The 21,337-nt window shown below is 40.7% G+C and overlaps 1 protein-coding gene across 4 annotated transcripts in view; it reads right to left on the minus strand.

Annotated features, from left to right (window-relative positions):
* GRIK1 (glutamate ionotropic receptor kainate type subunit 1) overlaps nt 1-19,033 on the minus strand; it is a 691,364-nt gene extending 672,331 nt beyond the window's left edge. For 2 of the 4 annotated variants that reach the window (XM_082246622.1, XM_082246620.1), the window contains exon 1: nt 18,415-19,032. In XM_082246622.1, the coding sequence (XP_082102748.1) occupies nt 18,415-18,538 (124 nt within the window). In that variant the 5' untranslated portion in view covers nt 18,539-19,032. Of the gene's footprint in view, nt 1-18,414 lie in introns of all 4 variants that reach the window. The other 2 variants (XM_082246623.1, XM_082246621.1) reach the window with 1 other exon arrangement.
* Between the last annotated feature and the right edge of the window lie 2,304 nt (nt 19,034-21,337).

Here is a 21,337-nt window from a genome sequence, read left to right on the forward strand (position 1 = left end):
ACTTGTTTTATATTTGTTGATTCACTGTGTTCCACCAAAATGTCAGATCGCGGTAAAACTAACCCATTTGTACTGCTCCTCCTGTCAAGTCCTTTGAGTGCCGGTACATATTGTACATTTCCTTGTACTAAAATTCTTCAAGCAAAAAAAAAAGCTGATTTCAGGCACTTCAAAGTACCTGAAACCTGAAGCTGCTGTGCAAAGCATATCCCTCTATGATGTGTACTTGTCTCAGTCCAGAGCACGAAGCGTCAATTCTGTCTGCTGCCTCACTTGAGTCACTTCTGACAAGTTTTCCTTACACCAAGAGATAAAAAAATGACAGGGGGAGGGGGAGCTCCAGCACACAGCCTGTGATAGACAATTTCAGCTCTGTTCCTGTGTGATAGAGAGGGGGGGGGGGGTCCCTTCCCTCCAATCATCTCTCACTGAACTCTGCGTGTAACCTTAGCTCCCCACCCCCTGCTTTCAAAAAGCTCAGACAAGCTATATGAATTCTACACTTTGAAAGGCTGTAGAGAGGAGAAGACAGCAGACAGACAGGTACAACTTATGTAGGAGGCTTTCTTTTGTCCCTGTGTATCAGTCACTTCTCTGGGTACATGCAAGGATTTACAACCACTTTAGGACTGTCAATCTCAAGAGAATGTTGGCTATTTTTGCTCAAGGTCAAATGTGTGAATCTGGAGATAACAATCATAGTAAAAAAGTATTTCCTATAAGCATCATCTTCATCTAGTGCCCATAATGTGGTATTTTCTTATCAACACATTCAACCTAGAGATAAAACAGCCAAAAACATTACATTTTGCCCACATTTACACATAACTAATGCACATACAGTTTCCCAGAATAAATAGCTCTAATTTTTTTTTTAAATAAATATACCCCTAAGAGTTCTCTAAAGTTCCCCTTTCAGGCATTGTATCTCTAGTGGAAACCTCTGGCAAAACTGTCTCGCCAACATGGGGGTAGTAGCCACTGCTATAACTCATTTACTTGTATGTGTACATTTTACCTTGAGCTACTGAGCTCTATACGCAACAGGCTTTTCCCCCAACAACTGGAAACCATGGAAAGGAGACCCCATTCTTATCAGGTCCATCCACCCCTATGGACTGGCGGGTGTAAATAGACTTGTATTCGCCTACCTCCGACAGAGTTGTATAAAGTACTCGAAACCCATACTTGAGTAAAAGTACAAGTGCTCGATCAAAAAGTGACTTGAGTAGAAGTGGAAGTGCTCGATCAAAAAGTGACTTGAGTAGAAGTACTAAAGTATTCAACATTTTTTGTACTTAAGTATTGCAAGTAGTTTTTTTAAAAATTATGCTACTCATGTACTGAAAGTAAAAGTACCAGTAGTTTTGAAAAAAAATGCTACTCAAGTACTGAAAGTAAAAGTACAAGTACTGTGTTATGTAGTTATTAAAGAAAGAAGTCAAAAGTTTGAACATCATATTGTTTTTTATTATTTCAAATGCAGCTTTTATTTATACATACAGTAGCTTTTATTTTCGTATGCGCTGATAATACACATGTTTTGAGCTTCATGAAACCGGCCATCTACTGTTCTGGCAGTGGTAATTTTTATAATTGTAACGAGTAACTATGCAACACAAAAAAAATATATCAGAGTAGAAGCATTGAAATCATTGAAAAAATGTAGTGAAGTAAAAGTGGAAGTAGGAGAAAAAAATTCTACTCTAGGAAAGTACAGATACCGCCTTTCGGTACTTAAGTACAGTAGTGAAGTAGTTCTACTTAGTTACTATACATCTCTGACCTCCGATCCAGTCAGATAAAATTAAACAGAAGAGAATCCATCTCCCTCTGTCTAGGTGGATTGGATCAGGGGACAGCAGAGTCATTTCCACCCAGCTGCTCATAGAGCAGAGAGGGCTCGGTCCATGTGAGAAGAAACTGAGCAGACACAGAACTGTCTTCGGTTTGCTCTGCTCTGATCAGAAGGGGATCAGCCTACAGATTCCCCTGCTGAGCAAAACTGAGTCTGCCCATCTGAAAAAGGACTAAAACTTCACCTGCTGGCTTGATATGGGCATAAAAAACACTAATATTTCATATTATTCTGTTTATAAAAGTTGTTTTATTTTTTTAGTCCTGGCAGTAATAAGTAACAAAAGTATTTATAAACTATTATACATTTCCTTTGAGTTTCCTCACTCATGTCAGAACCCTTGTGCAGCAGCACATTCAAAACTTGCAATGTGCCCCTTTCTCGGTCTATAGTGTTGGTCTCCATTTATCCCACAATGAACTTTACGCAATAAAAAAAAAAAAAAACACCCAAAATGACCTTCAACTCATCCTCAGGGATGGGTCATAGCAACCTCATTACCAATGCATTTAATTAATATCACTTGTCACACAGTAATAGGTCCACACTCAATGTCATCTCCGTCTGTACACATTGTAATAGATTCCAGTCTGACATGCCTGTACGAGCAAGGACATGCATTTTACAAGCAGTCAGTCCAGTAAAAAATAAGCAGTCCGGCTGGTAAAAATTTGATCAGTTAATCATCAGTAGTAAGTAACTGACAAAATGAGCAGTTAACAGCTCACAACAAAGTTCTAGTACTGAAATCAATATTACACAGTGGCCTTCTATGAACACGTAATCTTCCATCACGATTAAAGGGTCAGTCCACCCAAAGTTATATTTTATAGTTTCTGTTAGATCTCAGAGGACAAAAAAAAAAAACTGACAATCTCTTATACCTTTGAAATAAGTTGTTGCAGAGGTCTCTGCCTTGAGTTTCTGGTTCTACACCTCTGCCATAGCCATTACGAGTGGTCCTCTCTTTCACAATGGTTTGTTTTAATAAAGTTTTTAATGTTTTTATGTCTATATCAGACATGGGAGTAAGTCACACATGTGCGAGTCTCAAGTCTTAACCTTCAAGTCTCAAGCAAGTCCCAAATTACTGTGGCAAAAAGCAAGCAAGTCAAGTCGAGTCCCTGCTAGAAGTCAAGCAAGTCAAGTCAAGTCATTTATTTTGGTCAAGTCCCAAATCAAGTCAAAATACTGATCTACCCCAATTTTCACCTTTAAATCAGTTAAGTCAGTGGTCAGGAAAGGTTTTATTTTATTTTCAAAATTAACAAAACTGCTTAGTGCTTTTTTCTTTGCATATTAAAGAAACACTTTGAATGCCCAAACAGCTCAAAATCCTTCGTCCGGTCATGTTTCAACACCACAGTCACTAAAAACATGTTAAGTATTTCCATTGTTAAACAGCCAGTGTCCTAAAAATCAGAACACACTGAGATGTTTTAAGTGACTGTGGCGTCAGAAACATAACAGGTACATTAATTTTGCTTTAACACATCTTGAGAAAATTAAAATATTAAATAACTTTAAAAAGTAAAGTCATTTCGAGTCATTTGTCTCACGTCAAAGTCAAGTCTCAAGTCATGAATACCAAGTCAAAGTCAAGTCGAGTCTTTTATTAATTTTAGTCAAGCAAGTCTCAAGTCCTCAAACTGGTGACTTAAGTCTGACTCAAGTCAAGTCATGTGACTCAAGTCCCCCACCTCTGGTATATATAGTAGTATTTCTGAACCTTTTAACCCCAGGGGAACCCCTGAAAGGCTGTTCAGGTGTCAGGGAACCTTTACTAAAAACATTTCATCAAAAGGTCAATGGCAAAAATGCCTTTTACATGTTGGTCAGAAGGAATAATGCCCCCTTTTACAGTGGTTGTCAGAATGCCACTCTTTCAAATAGCTAAAAAGATAATTGGTTTCAGGCCATTGGCTCTGCCAAGTGGCAGTGGATCTGCAATTATTAAGGCAAGCCAGATGGGAGGTCAATCAGCCACAGAGCGAGGAACCCTTAGCAAACATTAGAAGAACCCTAAGATTCCACAGAACTCTGGTTGAGAATTGTTGGTATGCAAAAAAAAAAAAAAAGGAGCTGAAGCACACAAATGTGAGCAGGAAAACACCAAAGGGAGTTTGGAATTAGAACAGGGAGTTCTCGTTGTTGGGGTAGCCAAGACATATTAAAAGTCAGAGAACCACCAATACTACTGAAATATCACATTTGGGAGGGCTGATCTTTTAAAATCAAGACCAAAGTGAAAAGATCATTAACCCATAGCAATCAGATGAAATGCCCCTTGTTTCAATTTGTCTAAATTGAAGATAAGGTGACAGTTGATTGGTAGCTATGGATTAACCACTTAAGCCCCGGAAGATTTTACCCCCATTCCGACCAGGGGGTATTTTGCGATTCGGCACTGCGTGAATTTAACGCACAATTGCGCGGTCGTGCGACGCTGTACCTAAACGAATTTGACGTCCTTTTTTTCCCACAAACAGAGCTTTCTTTTGGTGGTATTTGATCACCTGTGCGATTTTTTGATCACGCGCTATAAACAAAAAAAGAGCGTCAATTTTGCAAAAATAACAATATTTTTCACATTTTTTTATATGAAATTCCCCCAAAAAAAAATGTAAAAATCAAAATTTTTAAAAATTTTCGGCCAATTTATTTTATGCTACCTATGTTTGGTAAAAAAAATCGCAAAAAGCGTATTTTGATTGGTTTGCGCAAAAGTTATCGCGTTTACTAACAAAGGGAAAGATTTTTGTCATTTTTGTTGTTTTTTTTTTTAACGCGTAATGGCGGCGATCTGCGATTTTTTTTGCGGTACTGCGACATTGCGGCGGACAGATCGGACCCTTGACTGACATTTTTGACACTTTTGGGGTTACCAGTGACATTTCTACAGTAATCAGTGCTATACATATGCACTGTTACTGTAAAAATACACTGGTAGTGAAGGGGTTAACTTTATTTGGAAGGGAGGGGCTGTGTGTGTCCCTAGGGGCGTGGTTTCTACTGTGATTGGCTGTGGCTCTAGCTGTAAGGACACTGATCAACGGATCTACATACCAGATCCGTTTTATCAGTGTCTTTGCAGCGAGGAGAATGACAGGCAGTTTGTTTACACAAGCTGCCTGACATTCTCCCTCTCCCCCGCCGATCGCCGAGTGACCGGCGGACATCGGGTCCGCTGGTCACACGCGCGGGGGGGTCCGTGACCACGCGGGAGCGGGAGCGCGCCCCGGGGGGCGCGCGCTCGCTCCCTAGACCCTCACAAGCAAGCAACGTAGCCCTACGTTAGTTTGCCTGTGAGGGGCTGACCGCCGACGTAGATAGTCGTGCGGCGGTCGGCAAGTGGTTAAGGTGGCCAAAGGTCTGGAATAATGATTTATTATTATTATATTATTATTATATTATTTATTGGTTTAATCCATGGGTGTCCAACCTTTTGGCTTCTCTGGGCCACGTTGAGTGCAGAAATGTTTTCTCGGGCCGCATATAAAATATATACTATAGTTAAGGTATATAAGTAATAAAACGCTGCTGTGACCTTCCCGCGCTTCAGCGCCCCCCCCTCCCCCAGCACTAATTTAACACAGCTAGTGGATGATCCCCTCCGAGGCAGCCTCTGCCTACAGTTAGTTGGAAACCTCTGTGGCCGTGCCCCGACTCGACTTCCTTCCTCCCCAGCAAAAAAAAAAAAATTGTCAGGGGGCAGTGGGCATGCATTGCCTGTGGTTCTGGGCTGCATGCGGCCCCCGGGCCGCAGGTTGGACATGCCTGATTTAATCCAAAAAAAAGTTGCAACAATTGTTACACAAGACCTAAAAAATACCTCCTAATTTTTTGAGATGGGAATGAGGGACACCTATTAGCAAAAGTATGTAGGCATAGGACACATCCCCTGCCACGCCTCCTAAAAGGAGAATTATACAAAAAACCCACACTCTATTCTTTTATATTGGCTTTTGGAATTTACAAATGCAGCAATTTAGAATTTGGATGAAAAGTTTAGCACTGGGAAACTTTTTTTTTTAAAGATAAATAGCACATTTTATATACAACTATATAAATCAGACCAAAATGAGGGACAAATGAGGGGGGGAGAGGGACAGTCCCTCAAAATCAGGGACAATTGGGAGCTACGCTAAAAAGATTCAGACTGATCCATCCATCATAAATAAAATTAAATGGTTTTATCTACCAATGATGTCCAACCATGGACTAAATTGCCCATCAGGACTTTCTTCCTCAAGGATATGTTGTGGCCATACATGCAAATTTGTAGTTCAGAACACCATGGCAACCTGAAATTCTGAAGTCTCTCTAAGTGCTATAACCTGTGGCCAACGTCATCTCTTGTAAAGTTTAATTTACCATGTACAAACAGATGCTTGAAAGATCCAGACTTAACTCCCCACATCAGAAGATCAAAAGAGCACTCATCTGAACAGAGTTGGGCAGGGGCGTAACTACAAGGGTTGCAATTGCAACCGGGCCCCATGCTCCAGGGGGCCTGTGCGGCTCCCTTGTACACCTGGATAGGAGGGGCGGCAGGGGCAGTATGTAGAGAAATCACTGTCCTCCTTTTTCCTCCTGTAGCTGCAGGAGGAAAATGGAGGAGATTGGTTCCTCTGTATGCTGCCCCCGCTACTCCTCCTATCCAGTTCACTTATGTTCTGCTGTATCTGGGCCCCTGTGTGCTCCCCTGCCCTCCCCCCCCCCCCCCACACACACACTGTGCTCCCTCCCCCCTCCTGCCAGCTGCTGCAGGGGATGTGTCACAATAGAGAACCAGGAAGGGGTCGGTAAATATGTAATTTACCAGCTCCTTCCTTTTCTGAATGGACAGAGTCATAGTCAGTGACATTGTAAAAAAAACTATATAAAATGATAAAAAATAATAACTACTGACACCAGTGGGTGAACTTCCAGGATCGCAAAGGTCCCACTTGCGACCGGGCCCTGACATTCCACCACTATGGGGAGGCCCCAAGATGGCAGGAACGGGTCCCACTGCAGAACTTGTGAAAGGGTCCCACTGCGGGACCGTAATAAAGGGCCCCGCAACAAGAGTAAAGGCCCCAGGATCAGTGGGAAGAGCCCCAGGCTTGAAGGGGAGGGCCCCGGCCAGGGGTCCAGGGGGGGCCCTTCATGGTTTCTTGCACCGAGGCCCTGAAGGTTCTAGTTACGCCTCTGGAGTTGGGTGTCATCTGGCCAACATCCCGAACAAATATAGAGAAAAAAAATGCCCCCCCTAACGGTGGTGGGATTTTAAAGCCCAAAAGAACACCACACTGTAGTGTTCTTTTGGCCTTTAAAATCCCGCCTCCTTAGGGGGGTCTTTTTTTCCTTTACATCAGAAGATGGGCAATTCACATCCAGCTCTTAAGAAGCACATCCTTACCCTTCCCTCTATTTTTTTTTTTTTACATGAGCTACAAAGTTTATACACAAAGTACAAAACATAAAGAGGAGAACATCAAAAACGGAAAAAAATATCCCAGCACAAAAGGTTTGCCCTAGGTATGCCTGCAAATATTTTGTACACATTTTTTGAGTTATTACTTGATAAAGGTTTGCTTTTGGTGGTTGGAAATTAATTCAAGGACATCATTTTAGCTTTAGCAGACAGTATGACTGATATAACTGTTATGAGGTCCAGAAGCAGATATATGTTTGTTTGCAGGTAGGAATAGCAAATGCTTTTGGACAAAACATGGAACAAATGGTAACCTCTGCATGATGGTTATGAAAGCAATTTATATTGTGTATCACTAGAGGAATTTAAAGTGTTACTAAACCCACAACAGTAAAATCACTTTGTACAGTGCATCCGGAAAATATTTACAGCGCTTCACTTTTTCCACATTTTGTTATTCCAAAAAGGATTAAATTCATTATTTTTCTCAAAATTCTACAAACAATACCCCATAATGACAATGGGAAAGAAGTTTGTTTGAAATATTTGCAAATGTATTAAAAATAAAAAACAAAAAAATTCACATGTATATAGATCAGACCAAAATTACAGCCTTTGCTCAATACTTTGATGAAGCGCCTTTGGCACCAATTACAGCCTCAACTCTTATTGAGTATGATGCTACAAGCTTGGCACACCTATTTTTGGGCAGTTTCTCCCATTTTTCTTTGCAGGACCTCTCAAGAGATTTTCAATCAAGTTTAAGTCTGGGCTCTGGCTGGGCCACTCAAGGACATTTACAGAGTTGTCCTGTAGCCACTCCTTTGTTATATTGGCTGTGTACTTAGGGTTGTTGTCCTGTTGGAAGATAAACCTTCACCCCAGTCTCACGTTCAGAGCGTGTTCAGAGCATTTTGAACTGGTTTTCATCAAGGATGTCTCTGTACATTGCTGCAATCATCTTTCCCTCGATCCTGACTAGTCTCCCAGTTCCTGCCACCGTCCCCACAGCAAGATGCTACCACCACTGTGCTTCCCTGTAGGGATGGTATTGGCCAGGTGATGAGCGGTACCCCTACTGAGGAAGTCCATGCCCAGGGAAGATACATGTATAGGGGATGGAGTCTTTTGATTATATATTATCCAGCGGCCATCTCATTTATGAGAGTGTACCATTTTTTTCTTGGCTTTGGGAATAAAATTCATGCAGAGGGCACTAGTTTTTCTTGTTTTGTTTTTCATTTGCAATCGTCATATGCTATCTGTTCCCATGACAGAGAGCTGACAGGAGAATATTGGAGATACGGGGAGACAGATCGCTGCAGAGACCTAACATTATTCCCAGAGGGAAACTGCTGATTATGACCCCCACTGGTGAAACAAGGGTCACTCATAATGTAAGCGTTTAGATCTCACACGTAGAAGATTGACATATGCACTTTATAGATTTGTTTCATTCACATCACGAGGAATCAACACTTGGATTAAATTATATTTTGTTTGGATTTATAATTGGCTTATTGGAGCAGATTTATAGACTTTTTGCACTTTATCATACTAAATTTGTTTATGGACACATTGCACTTTATGTATATATCAGTTTTCATTATATGTATATTTTGAATGTTTATGAATATTTATCTCCATGTGATTTTTTTAGTTTCTTATTTTTAATACATTTTCAAACAAACTTCTTTCACACTGTCATTATGGGGTATTGTTTGTAGAATTTTGAGGAAAATAATGAATTTAATCCATTTTGCAATAAGGCTGTAACATAACAAAATGTGGAAAAAGCGAAGTGCTGTCAATACTTTCCGGATGCTTGTAATCCTCTGTATTGTGTAATCTATCTCTTTACAGTACAGAGCCTTGGAGGCACTCTGCACATGCTCAGTTTAGTGTGTATTGCTAGAGAGTTTTTTTTTTTTTTTCCAGGGCCAATCAGCACTGTCCAGACAGAGGGTCAGGGGTTACGCAGACTCATAGGACAGTTAGAGGAGAATGGAAATTCCTCCTACAAGCTTTAACCAGACACTCATAGATATCATAAGACTGCTATATAATGCTGATGAGAAAAGTAATTTAGCAGTTCATATTTACTAAAATAATTGCATTTCTATGCTCTGTGTACTGTGGGAGACCAGATATAGTGAATGCAGGGTCCTGGGTTTAGTAACACTGTAAAGATGAAAATTGGGGGGACGGGGGTCTCTCAATGGTTTTGCTATGGGGCTCTATAACACATAGTTACGACCCTGAATTAGTTATCAGTTTACAGAAACCATTAAAGCGCCCCCCCCCCCAATAAAAAAATGCATGCACATGCAAAAACATCTAGACCATTATATAATTAAATCGTTTTTCTTAAAATACTTACCCTTTTCCAGGCATCTCCAGGTTCCCCTGAGGCACTGGTCGATGAAGCCTCGCACAGGTGCACCCTGGGGACACCACATCACCAATACATTCCCAGGTGATCTTGTCTGATCCGGGGCAAGATCTGGGGTGACATGTTACTGAACAGTAAGCCATCTGAGATCATCTCTGCCAAATATGCCAGATCTTTAATGGCTCATGTGCCAGATGTTCAATTGCATGCTGCTCCATATCTTGTACTGTGTGTCAGATCTGGTTTGATGTCATCAGGGAGTTGCACAAAACAAAGAAAAATAAGTCGGCCAGCGATTACAACAATTTACAAAAGGGTGACATGAAATACAGAGACCAAGGAGGGAGGACCTATTGGAAATAGGGCAACCCAATCAAGAAAAGCATTCCTGTAGTGGTGAGTAAATTGGTTTCTCTAAATACATTTATCATCATAAAGTAAGACAAAAAGCTACGTCATTCTAATTTACAACAAGTATAATCCTTGAAAAACTTTAGACATTGTGGTCCAGAGTAAGGAAAATACTCTTGTGAATATGTGGCAAATTTTGCCTCCCAGCAAACAATATTCCTTCCTGACCCACAAAGGTAATCAGATCAATGTAGGTGATATTACTTGTAGGCGTATCACCCAATCTAAATTCCATTATTGGCTTTGCCATTCGTGCCTCACTTGGCAGGACATTTCACCGCATAACTACATCTACAATAAGAAATCCTTTCCACACTAATGGGATTATTCTAAAACTAACCGATGTCTCCTTGTCCTTCGTGCAGACCCTGCTGTAGAAAGTTCAAAAGATAATAACTTTTGTATTGACCTTGGATACCATTATAAATATGATACTGATATACAGTATTATAATATAATAATGATAATAATTTACCACTTGACTGACCAGTTGACTTTTGCAAACTTAATTTTTCTAACCTTTCATTGCGAATTACACCACCAATTCTTTTAATGTATTAGTAAATCGTTTTGTATGCTCGGTATTGTCTTTTTTTTATTTACAACTAAGTTGTTAACAAAAACGTTTCTTAGGGCTCTTTCACGCGGCCGCTCCGCTTGTCCGCAAATCATCCTATTTTTTTTGCGGATGATTTGCGGACATAATGTAAGTCAATGGCATTGCGGATGTCAGCGGAATACCATCCGCTGACATCCGATTTTCTTCCTTTCAGTTCTGTTCCGTTTTTTGGAACGGAACAGAACCCTATTTTTCCTCCGTTCAAAAAACGGAAAGGAAGGAAAATCGGATGTCAGCGGTGTCATCCACTGACATCCGCAATGCCCATAGACTTACATTATGTCCGCATATCATCCGCAAACGGATGGGATGATATGCGGGCACACGGAGCGGATGACACAAATGTCATCCGCTCCATGAAAAAAAAAAAAAAAAAAGTCCCGCAGCGGATTAGAAATCCGGAGTGGCCGTGTGAAAGAAGCCTTACAGTCTGAATTTCCCCAGCATTGCCTGTGATTCCTCTACTTTCCTGTAGCAATGGAATGGTATTCCCTCAACATCATTTCACAACGGATTACCAGATGCCGAAATGAGCTGCTGATGGGCCGAAGCATTGTCACATTGCAGGTTGGAGTACTTGTACAAACAGTGACTTTCAGAAAGTCATCATTTGCAAAAGGGGCACACAACTTGAGATCAATACATAATGAACTGCAAAAATATATTAACAAACATATAAACAATATATAACTCACAGAAACATTTTATAACTTGCTTAGTAATAGCCATCCTCTCTCCTAACTTTCCTGGTAAACTCAGTAGAATGTGGAGTCATCTGTTGATTAACAAGATATCTAATAGATATTCAATATATGTGCCTTGTTATCATTGATATTTGATTGATAGTGGCTTCACTATTATGCCCAGTACACACGATCCGAAAATCGGACGACGTTCAGTCCATTTTTTTTTTTATTCTAGCAACTCTCAATAATATTCGCAAACGGGAAAGGTTACTCACGATACGAATTTTCTCGGACGATGATTCAAAAGCTTCCGGTATGCGTAACCATGCCATAGCGTGTGAGGGGAAAATTATGTCTACTGCTCATGCGCTGTCTACTGCTCACCATTTTTTTCGAACAAACAACACACTGATAATACGATTATTGTACGATGTGTTATAATACGATCAAAATTTTTATGCTTACACGACCGGATAATATCGGGCGAACTGTTGTGATCGCCTCTCGTAAGCTGTGTACTAACGATCAGATTATCGTCCGATCTTTTCACAAGCAATATTTTTCTTCTGATTTTCGGATCGTGTGTACGGACCATTAGTCAGGTCCACTAACTCTCATGTGATCTCTGCCCCTCAGGCAGTGAATGGAGTAGAAGATCTAGGTCAGGTTTTTCAAACCTTTTGACCTTCCTAGGCCCCATTGGAAGAAGCGGAATTGTCTTGGGCCACACATAAAATACATTAACAATAAGGATAGCTGATGAACAGAAAAAGTCGGGCAGATCACAAGGTAACGATCACTGATATAGATAATGTACCTATCTGAGTAATAAAAGTAGAGAACAACAGAAAACGAGTGCGATTATTGACACGTATCAATATCTGGTTGGATGGATGTAGTAGCAATTCTTAAGTGGGGTACACACTAGTAGAAAATCTGCCGATGTAAAATCGTACAATTTTCGGCTAGTGTGTATACAACTTTCAGCAGCCAATGCCGACATTTTCAACGAAAAAAAACGGAGGGACAAACACCAAAATTTTTTTCGTCCGTCCCCAGACTACCAATTTTCGTTTAATGTGTATGCAGTACGTCCGTGAAAAATCGGATACGAAAGACCGCGCATGATCTGAAGTTGCTGACAACCCGGAAGTCTAGGAACAAATGTGCCAAAAAAAAAAGAAAAATCGGACGAGAAATTTCGTGAACATTTATGCACTGTTGACTAAAAACGGTAATGAACGCTGAGAAGACAGAGAAAAATCGGAGGATATTTCGTCCGATTTTCGTCAAGTGTGTACGGCCCTTTAATGAGTTAACAAGGTATTTTGGTTCTAATTTTGCCCTTCGTGTGCTGCATCCTTGAAAATAGTTGCTCACAAATATAGGTGCAGCTGAAAACTGATGACATGAATAAGGTGTGAAGGTAAAGAGTGGGAAATTTACTTTGGGAAGATAAAACTTAGAAAAGTCTAGTAAAGAGACACTGTCAATTGTTTTTTTTTTTTTTTCGGCACATGTGTTCGCTAAGCGTTAATGTATTTTTACAAACAATGCCCAAAAAAATCAACATTTTAAGGAAGTATACAATTTTATGTTGGGCCATATTCATAGCCCTCTTGGGCACAGGTTGGACATCCTTGCTCTAGGATTCAGGGGGCTCCAAACTACGGCCCTCCAGTTGTTCAGGAACTACAATTCCCATCATGCCTAGTCATGTCTGTGAACGTCAGAGTTTTACAATGCCTCATGGGACGTGTAGTTCCGCAACAGCTGCAGGGCCATCGTTTGGAGATCCCTGCAATTCTAAACTGGAGTGACCATGGAGAAAGGAGTTTTCACTCATATTTGAATCAATGTCAATGGTTCAGTCCAACTTGTAATGCCACAAAATGACAAAAGTTGTAGCCTATACTTTTTATTTGGATGACCTCATTATTACATTTTAGAATTTCATAAATAGATTACAAAAATATTCTACATCAGCCTTTCTCAACCTTTTCAACACAGAGGAACCCTTGAAATAAAGTTCTGGTCTCGGGGGAACCCCTGCTAAGAATTAAAAATGTACAAATCATGACAGATTAGTGTGATAGTCAGTGGGAAGATTGCTCCCTACTCTTGTCATCATTGGGAAGAATTACCCCCTTACAGATGGCTAAAAGGGACAATGGTGTAATTGCAAACTTATCTGAGAGGCAGAAATTACCCATTGATCAAGGAACCCCTAGCAACCTCAGGAGGAACCCTAGCGTTCCACAAGACCCTGGTTAAGAAACCCTGATCTGGATGAATCCAAGTATCTGAATTTTTGTTCTACCAATGTCCCTAGAAGTGCCCACCTGACCCACCCCACTCCCTCTTCCTTGACTCCATTTTTTGTTCCCTTTCCTATTTTACAGAATTACACTCTCTCTTGGGTGACATGCTGTGGAAATGTCTTCTATGATTTATATGCACACTTCTATTGATGTAAAGTTTTCTCCCGGCTGCCATTAGAGACATGTTACCACTCGTTATAACCTCCCTTAATAACTGTAATTCTTGAAAACATTTCTTTAATCAAACTATTGAACAAGATTTAAAGAACATTAAAAAGAGTACATTGCCCTTTAGGATTTGGTTAGGTGTGCCACTGCTGCTGAAGTGACCCGCTACTGTGCACTCTGCATTTTCATAGTCTATGTACTATGGGGGATCAGATATAGTGAATACAGGGTTCTGGGTTTAGTAACACTTTACTGATTGTCTGAGCTGTCAGAAAACAGGGGGCGGGGAACTGAAGTTAAGCTCTGCAGAGCTCAGTGAAAGTTGATATGGTGAAAGGAATATACCCCCTTTACACAACACACAGGACAGAGCTGAGGCTTTCAATCACAGGCAGTGTGCTGGAGCTTCCTCCCTTGTCACCTTTTTTCTCTTGGTGTCAGGACAACTTGTCACAAGTACTCATGATGACAGCAGAGGAAAGAAACAGCAGACAGACACTTAGGTCTCTAGATTGAAACAAGGATATGCTTTATTCAAATTTCATGACTGAGGTTTACAGCCACTTTAGAATACAGTTGGGAAAGGCTAAATCCTCTGCCTGGTTCTTACTGCTGCATTTGTCCCTATTGGTGACATTTCCTATAGTTTCCTGTTTTTTACTCATGAAAGAGGAAGCAAGAAAGACATCTCTATCCTGAGACCAAAGATAATAACATTTTTAAAAAGAAACTGCTTCTGTGTCTTGGTTAAGGGAAATTTCCTCTGACTTCCTGTTCAGTCTACACCCATCAACCAGACAGGAAGTGAGGGGAAGTCTCCCCATTAAAGAAAAGGATATTTGCTTTTTTTTTAGTTGCGTTGTACCAACTAAGCCTGCTCCCCCGACTGGTCTGGGCACAGTACGTTCCCATGGGGGTGCCTAGACCTTTGAGGGATCCGACAAAAGGCCCTCCACTATACCATAAAACTCACTATTGAGGAGGTACCACAAGACCATTGCGGTCTACAAAAACGGATGTTTACTGGTTACTCACATGGATGTTTATCACTGATTGCACATTGTCTGTTGACTGTTACGATGTACTACCATACATACTTTTGTATATGTTCTTCTGAATTTATATGTATTTTTGACTTTTCTATGTATACGATGTTTGAAGTTTAATAAAACGTTTATTCAAAAAAAAAAAAAAAAAAAAGGATATTTGTGTAACCCTTTATATGTTTCACATTTCCTTACTGTTTTTCCTGTATACAAATAAAAGTATAATCCCTGCATAGCAAAAGATGGGCTTGGATCTTCTTATTTCTGTGTAATATATGTCTGGACAGCAAATAAATAACAAGCTCACCACTGGATCTCTAAAATATATATATATATATATATATATATATATATATATATATATACACACATATATATATATATATATATATATATATATATATATATATACACATATATATATACACATATATATATACACATATATATACACACACATATATATATATATATTTTTTTTTTTATTTTATTTTTTTATGTTAGCAGAGGTTTTTTGAGACCAGAAAGTCAATTCAAGAGTACCCCTGTGCTAATAAGGTTGAAAATGTCTCTTCTAGACTGCGCTGACAATCTCCTATCCTTTGCCTTTAAGTAAATAAAGCGTTTCTGTACAACATAGTTTTTATTTGCTGTATCAACTCTGATGAATACAAAGTATTAGGCATGGTGTGCGTGAAGATAAGTGGTTGTAATCAGCAGCTAGTACGGCAGTGGGAACCAGAATGTCTCTGAACACAATCAGATCCAAGGAAGCGTGAAGATGAAGCTTCTGCTATGTGTTGAGACCATTGATTGTGTGTGATGTGTGCAGTTTTGGGGAAGTTCAGGCAGTTCCATCCCTCTGCTACATCTGCATCCTCTCCTTTGGCATCTAAACACAGCCTCAGCATCCTCTCTGTAGTGGAGGAGTATTGTGAGAACCTGGGTACCAGGGATGGTTTGTATGATGGGCACATCTATCATAGAAGAAGACAACACTACCGGAACCAATGCACTCTACTACATACCAGTGTTCTTTATATACAATGCCAGTACAATCTATATGTATCCATACATCTGAAGGGATTGTTTTATTGTCATCATAGCATACCTAAAATACTTATCAATAAATGGCTTGTTAAAATATTTTGGAAAAAAAATAAATGGCTTGTTGGTTCCTGTATATCTCAAAGGGTTAAGCGTGTACCACGTGTTACTATTAGAAAGTTGTTGCACAGCTTCCAGTAAGCAAAGCCACCCACCTCAATCAAGGAACTAACTGGGTGCCACCGCTTACTCCTCTATGTAAAATGTATAGTTGTCACTTGTCACTTACTTCCAGGGACCCTGACAGGTTGTCAAGAAAAAAAATAAAAAATCCTGGATTTTCAGAATTAACCAAGCATACAGTAACCACCCACCTCATTCAACATAGTAAATGGAATTTTTATCTTTTGATGTTCTTTTGTTTTTTTACATTTATATAATACTATAACAGCAGCCTTTCAAATTCAACAGGCAATCATTAATTTCATTCATCCTTAGTCCAGGTGTACATGTAATGATTTGTAACAACACTCTTGGGAATCATTATACACAGCCCTCATACCTTTATAAATAATTATTCTTGGGGATCAGTAGACACAACACATATACATTTGGTACTGTTTATAGAAAATAACTCTTGGGGATCAGTATACAAAAATCCTACCTATGTAGGAAATCACTTTTCGTGATCATTATACACAACTCATATACTTATATAGAAAATGACTTTTGGGGATCAGTATGCACAACCCATACCTATACAGAAAATTAATTTTGGGGATCAGTATACACAACTCATACCTATGTAGGAAATCACTTTTGGTGATAATTATACACAACTCATATACTTATATAGAAAACGACTATTGGGGATCAGTATAAACAACCCATACCTATGCAGAAAATTACTTTTGGGGATCAGTATAAACAGCCAATACCTATATTGAATATCACTTTTGGGGATCAGTATACAAAACTCATACCACTATAGGAAATCACTTTTGGGGATCAGTGTACACAACCCATACCCATACTGAAAATCGCTTTCGGGGATCAGTATTCACAACCGATACCTATATAGTAAATCACTTTTGTGGATCAATATACACTGCTCTTATACTTATATAGAAAATAATTTTTTATTACCCATACCCATACTGAAAATCGCTTTCGTGGATCAATATACACAACCCATACCTATGTAGAAAATCACTTTTGGGTATCATTATACACAACTCAAACCTACATAGAAAATCACTCTTGGTGATCATTATACAAAACCCATACCACTATAGGAAATCACTTTTGGGGATCAGTGTACACAACCCATACCCATACTGAAAATCGCTTTCGGGGATCAGTATTCACAACCGATACCTATATAGTAATTCTCTTTTGTGGATCAATATACACAACTCTTATACTTATATAGAAAATCATTTTTATTACCCATACCCATACTGAAAATCGCTTTCGGGGATCAATATACACAACCCATACCTATGTAGAAAATCACTTTTGGGTATCATTATACACAACTCGAACCTACATAGAAAATCACTCTTGGTGATCAGAATACAAAACCCATACCTAAACAGGAGCTTACTTGGGGGGGATCATTATACACAACTCTAATACTTATATAGAAAATCACTTTTGGGGATCAGTATACACAACCTATACCTAATATACCTACATAGGAAATCACTTTTGAGGATCAGTATACACCCCCCATATCTATATAGAAAATCACTCTTGGGGGCCAGTATACACAACCCGTATTTATATAGGAAACCACTTTTGGGGATCAGTATACACCCATATATCTATATAGAAAATCACTCTTGGGGATCAGTATATGCCCCCCCCCCCCCCATATCTTTATAGAAAATCACACCTGGGCATCAGTATACAAAACCCATTTACCTATATAGAAAACCAATCAGCAAAGATGGTATAGAATCAAAATCTCCAACAAAAACAGACAAGTGATTTGAAAACAAATGCAACTGGCATTTAAAGTTCAGCTGATGCTTTTAGTTCTACTTCTAGGGAGCTACAGGTTGTCAATAAATCCTCATAAATCCTTATAGGTAACCCCTCAGGACAGAAATAAAGCTGTATTTGCTAACTTATTTTGCAGGTACATAGTCTGTCATTATCATCCTTTTTCTTTACCTAACAATCATCATGTGCCCTGCTTGTCTCAGCTTAGGCATAGGAGCCTAGGAACTTGCACCTGCAAACAAGGTCAGCAGCCAATGCTAACTTATTTGTAAAGGTTTTATCTCTATCCTTTTATTCGTCTACAACCATCAAATGCCTTGCTTATCTCATGCTTCTCTAGAACTGTACTATTTGATCACTGGCTACAGACAATGCCATTGCCTTCAGTAGGGGACTGCCTGCACTCTGGGCTGGCATGCAGCTGGCATGCTCCTACTCACCGATCCTTAGAACTTGCTGGGACATCTGCGGGAGCATGCCAGTGAAAATGTAGAAGAAGGGGAAGAAAAGTCCACAGCAGCCAGAGAGATGCATCCTCAGCAAGGACTGGTCAGTGGTGCCCATGCTGCAATTTCCTAGCAATTATGAGCTGAGCAGGGGCTGCCAGCCAAGCTTCATCCTCATGCTATGCTCCCCGGCGCTCCGCTAGCCCATCACTGCATCCCTTCTGGGCTCCGAAAAGCAGCCACAAGCCTCTTCTCCTCCTCAGCTCCCCCAAAGCAAGGCAAAGGTCCGCAGCTGGGATCTCCAGTCCTGACAGTCCAGGAAAAGTGAAGGAGGGAGACAGGAGCAGCATGCAGTGATCTCCAGCAGATTAACCTCCCATCACTCCCACTGCAACTACTTTAAAGAGCTGCCCCTGCCAGGGATGATTGAATCTTTGCTGGGAAGCTGATGATAAAAGCAATTCTAATCTCCATGTTTGGCTAGGAGAGGGGATGCTGGATGATTAAGTCTGCGCTGGAAGGCAGGCAGCATGCTGGAGAGTCACATCTCTGCCTGATGCTGCTGATGCTGCTGCTGTGTTCACTTGCCATTCTTCTACAGCATAGACTCTTCTTATTAAATGAGCATTTCAGGGACCACCCCCAGCACTCATCATACTGGAGATGGCTTCACACCTCCTAGAAGAGGAAACTCTCACCTGCTCCAATGATAAAAGATGGAAAGGGCAGAGAACAGCTTAGGAGATCAGACATAGCACAGGTTATCAGATATAACAGGTACAGGGGATGGATAGGGCAGAGGAGAGGTGTCAGTTTAGGAGATCATACATAGCACAGGTTATCAGATATGACAGGTGCAGGGGATGGATAGGGCAGAGGAGAGGTGTCAGTTTAGGAGATCATACATAGCACAGGTTATCAGATATGACAGGTACAGGGGATGGACAGGGCAGAGGAGAGGTGTCAGTTTAGGAGATCAGACATAGTACAGGTTATCAGATATGACAGGTACAGGGGATGGATAGGGCAGAGGAGAGGTGTCAGTTTAGGAGATCAGACATAGTACAGGTTATCAGATATGACAGGTACAGGGGATGGACAGGGCAGAGGAGAGGTGTCAGTTTAGGAGATCAGACATAGTACAGGTTATCAGATATGACAGGTACAGGGGATGGATAGGGCAGAGGAGAGGTGTCAGTTTAGGAGATCATACATAAGACATGTTATCAGATATGACAGGTGCAGGGGGCAGACAGGGCAGAGGAGAGGTATCAGTTTAGGAGATCATACATAGCACAGGTTATCAGATATGACAGGTACAGGAGATGGACAGGGTAGAGGAGAGGTGTCAGTTTAGGAGATCATACATAGTACAGGTTATCAGATATAACAGGTACAGGGGATGGACAGGGCAGAGGAGAGGTGTCCGTTTAGGAGATCATACATAGTACAGAATATCAGATATTACAGGTACAGGGGATGGATAGGGCAGAGGAGAGGTGTCAGTTTAGGAGATCATACATAGCACATGTTATCAGATATGACAGGTACAGGGGATGGATAGGGCAGAGGATGGGTTTCAGTTTAGGAGATCATACATAGGACAGGTCACCAGATGTAGCAGGTACAGAGTATAGACATTGCAGAGAAGAGTTGCAACAAGTTTAGGAGATCAGACATAGCACAGATCCCCAGATATGACAGGTACAGGGGATGTACAGGGCAGAGGAGAGCTTAGGAGATCAGACATAGCACAGGTCTTTAGATATGACAGGTACAGGGGATGGACAGGGAGAGGAGAGCTTAGGAGATCAGATATAGCACAGGTCCTCAGCTATGACAGGTACAGGGGATGAACATTAGGAGAAGAGTTGCAACAAGTTTAGGAGATCAGACATAGCACAGATCCTTAGATATGACAGGTACAGGGGATGGACAGGGCAGAGGAGAGCTTAGGAGATCAGACATAGCACAGGTCTTTAGATATGACAGGTACAGGGGATGGACAGGGCAGAGGAGAGCTTAGGAGATCAGACATAGCACAGGTCCTCAGATATGACAAGTACAGGGGATGAACATTGCAGAGAAGAGTTGCCAGTTTAGGAGATAGGATATAGCACCGGTCCTCAGATATGACAGGTGCAGGGGATGGACATTGCAAAAAAGAGTTGCCAGTTTAGGAGATCACATATAGCATAGATTCTTAGATATGACAGGTACAGGGGATGGACAAGGCAGAGGAGAGCTTAGGAGATCAGATATAGCACAGGTTCTCAGATATGACAGGTACAGGGGATGGACATTACAGAGAAGAGTTATCAGTTTAGGAGATCAGACAGAGCATAGGTCCTCGGATATTGCAGGTACAGATGGACAGTACAGAGGAGATGTGCCAGTTGAAGAGATCACACATAGCACATATCCCAAGAAATCACAGGTACAGGGAATGGAAAGTGCAAAGGAGAGATTCCAGTTTAGGAGATCATGCATAAAAGGGATGGACAGAGCAGTGAGAGGTGCCAAGTATAGTAGATCATGCATAGAACAGGCCATCAGCCATGACAGGTACAAGGGATGGACAGTGCATAGGAGATGTGCCAGTTGAGGAGATCATACATAGCACAGGTCATCAGACATACCAGCTATTATGGATATACAGAGTAGAGGAGAGCTTAGAAGATCATACAAAGCACAGGTCATCAGGCATGACAGGGACATGGGATGGACAGGGTAGAAGAGTGGTGCTCATTTGGGAGATTATACATAGCACAGGTCATCAGGCATGACAGGTACATGCATGGGATGGAAAGGGTAGAGGAGTGGTGCCAATTTAGGAGATCATACATAGCACAGTTTCTTAACCACTTAAGCCCCGGAAGATTTTACCCCCTTCCTGACCAGGGCCTATTTTGCGATT

The sequence above is a fragment of the Pelophylax lessonae genome (genome assembly GCF_965119305.1).
Source record: "Pelophylax lessonae genome assembly, chromosome: 2".
Lineage (NCBI taxonomy): Eukaryota > Metazoa > Chordata > Amphibia > Anura > Ranidae > Pelophylax > Pelophylax lessonae.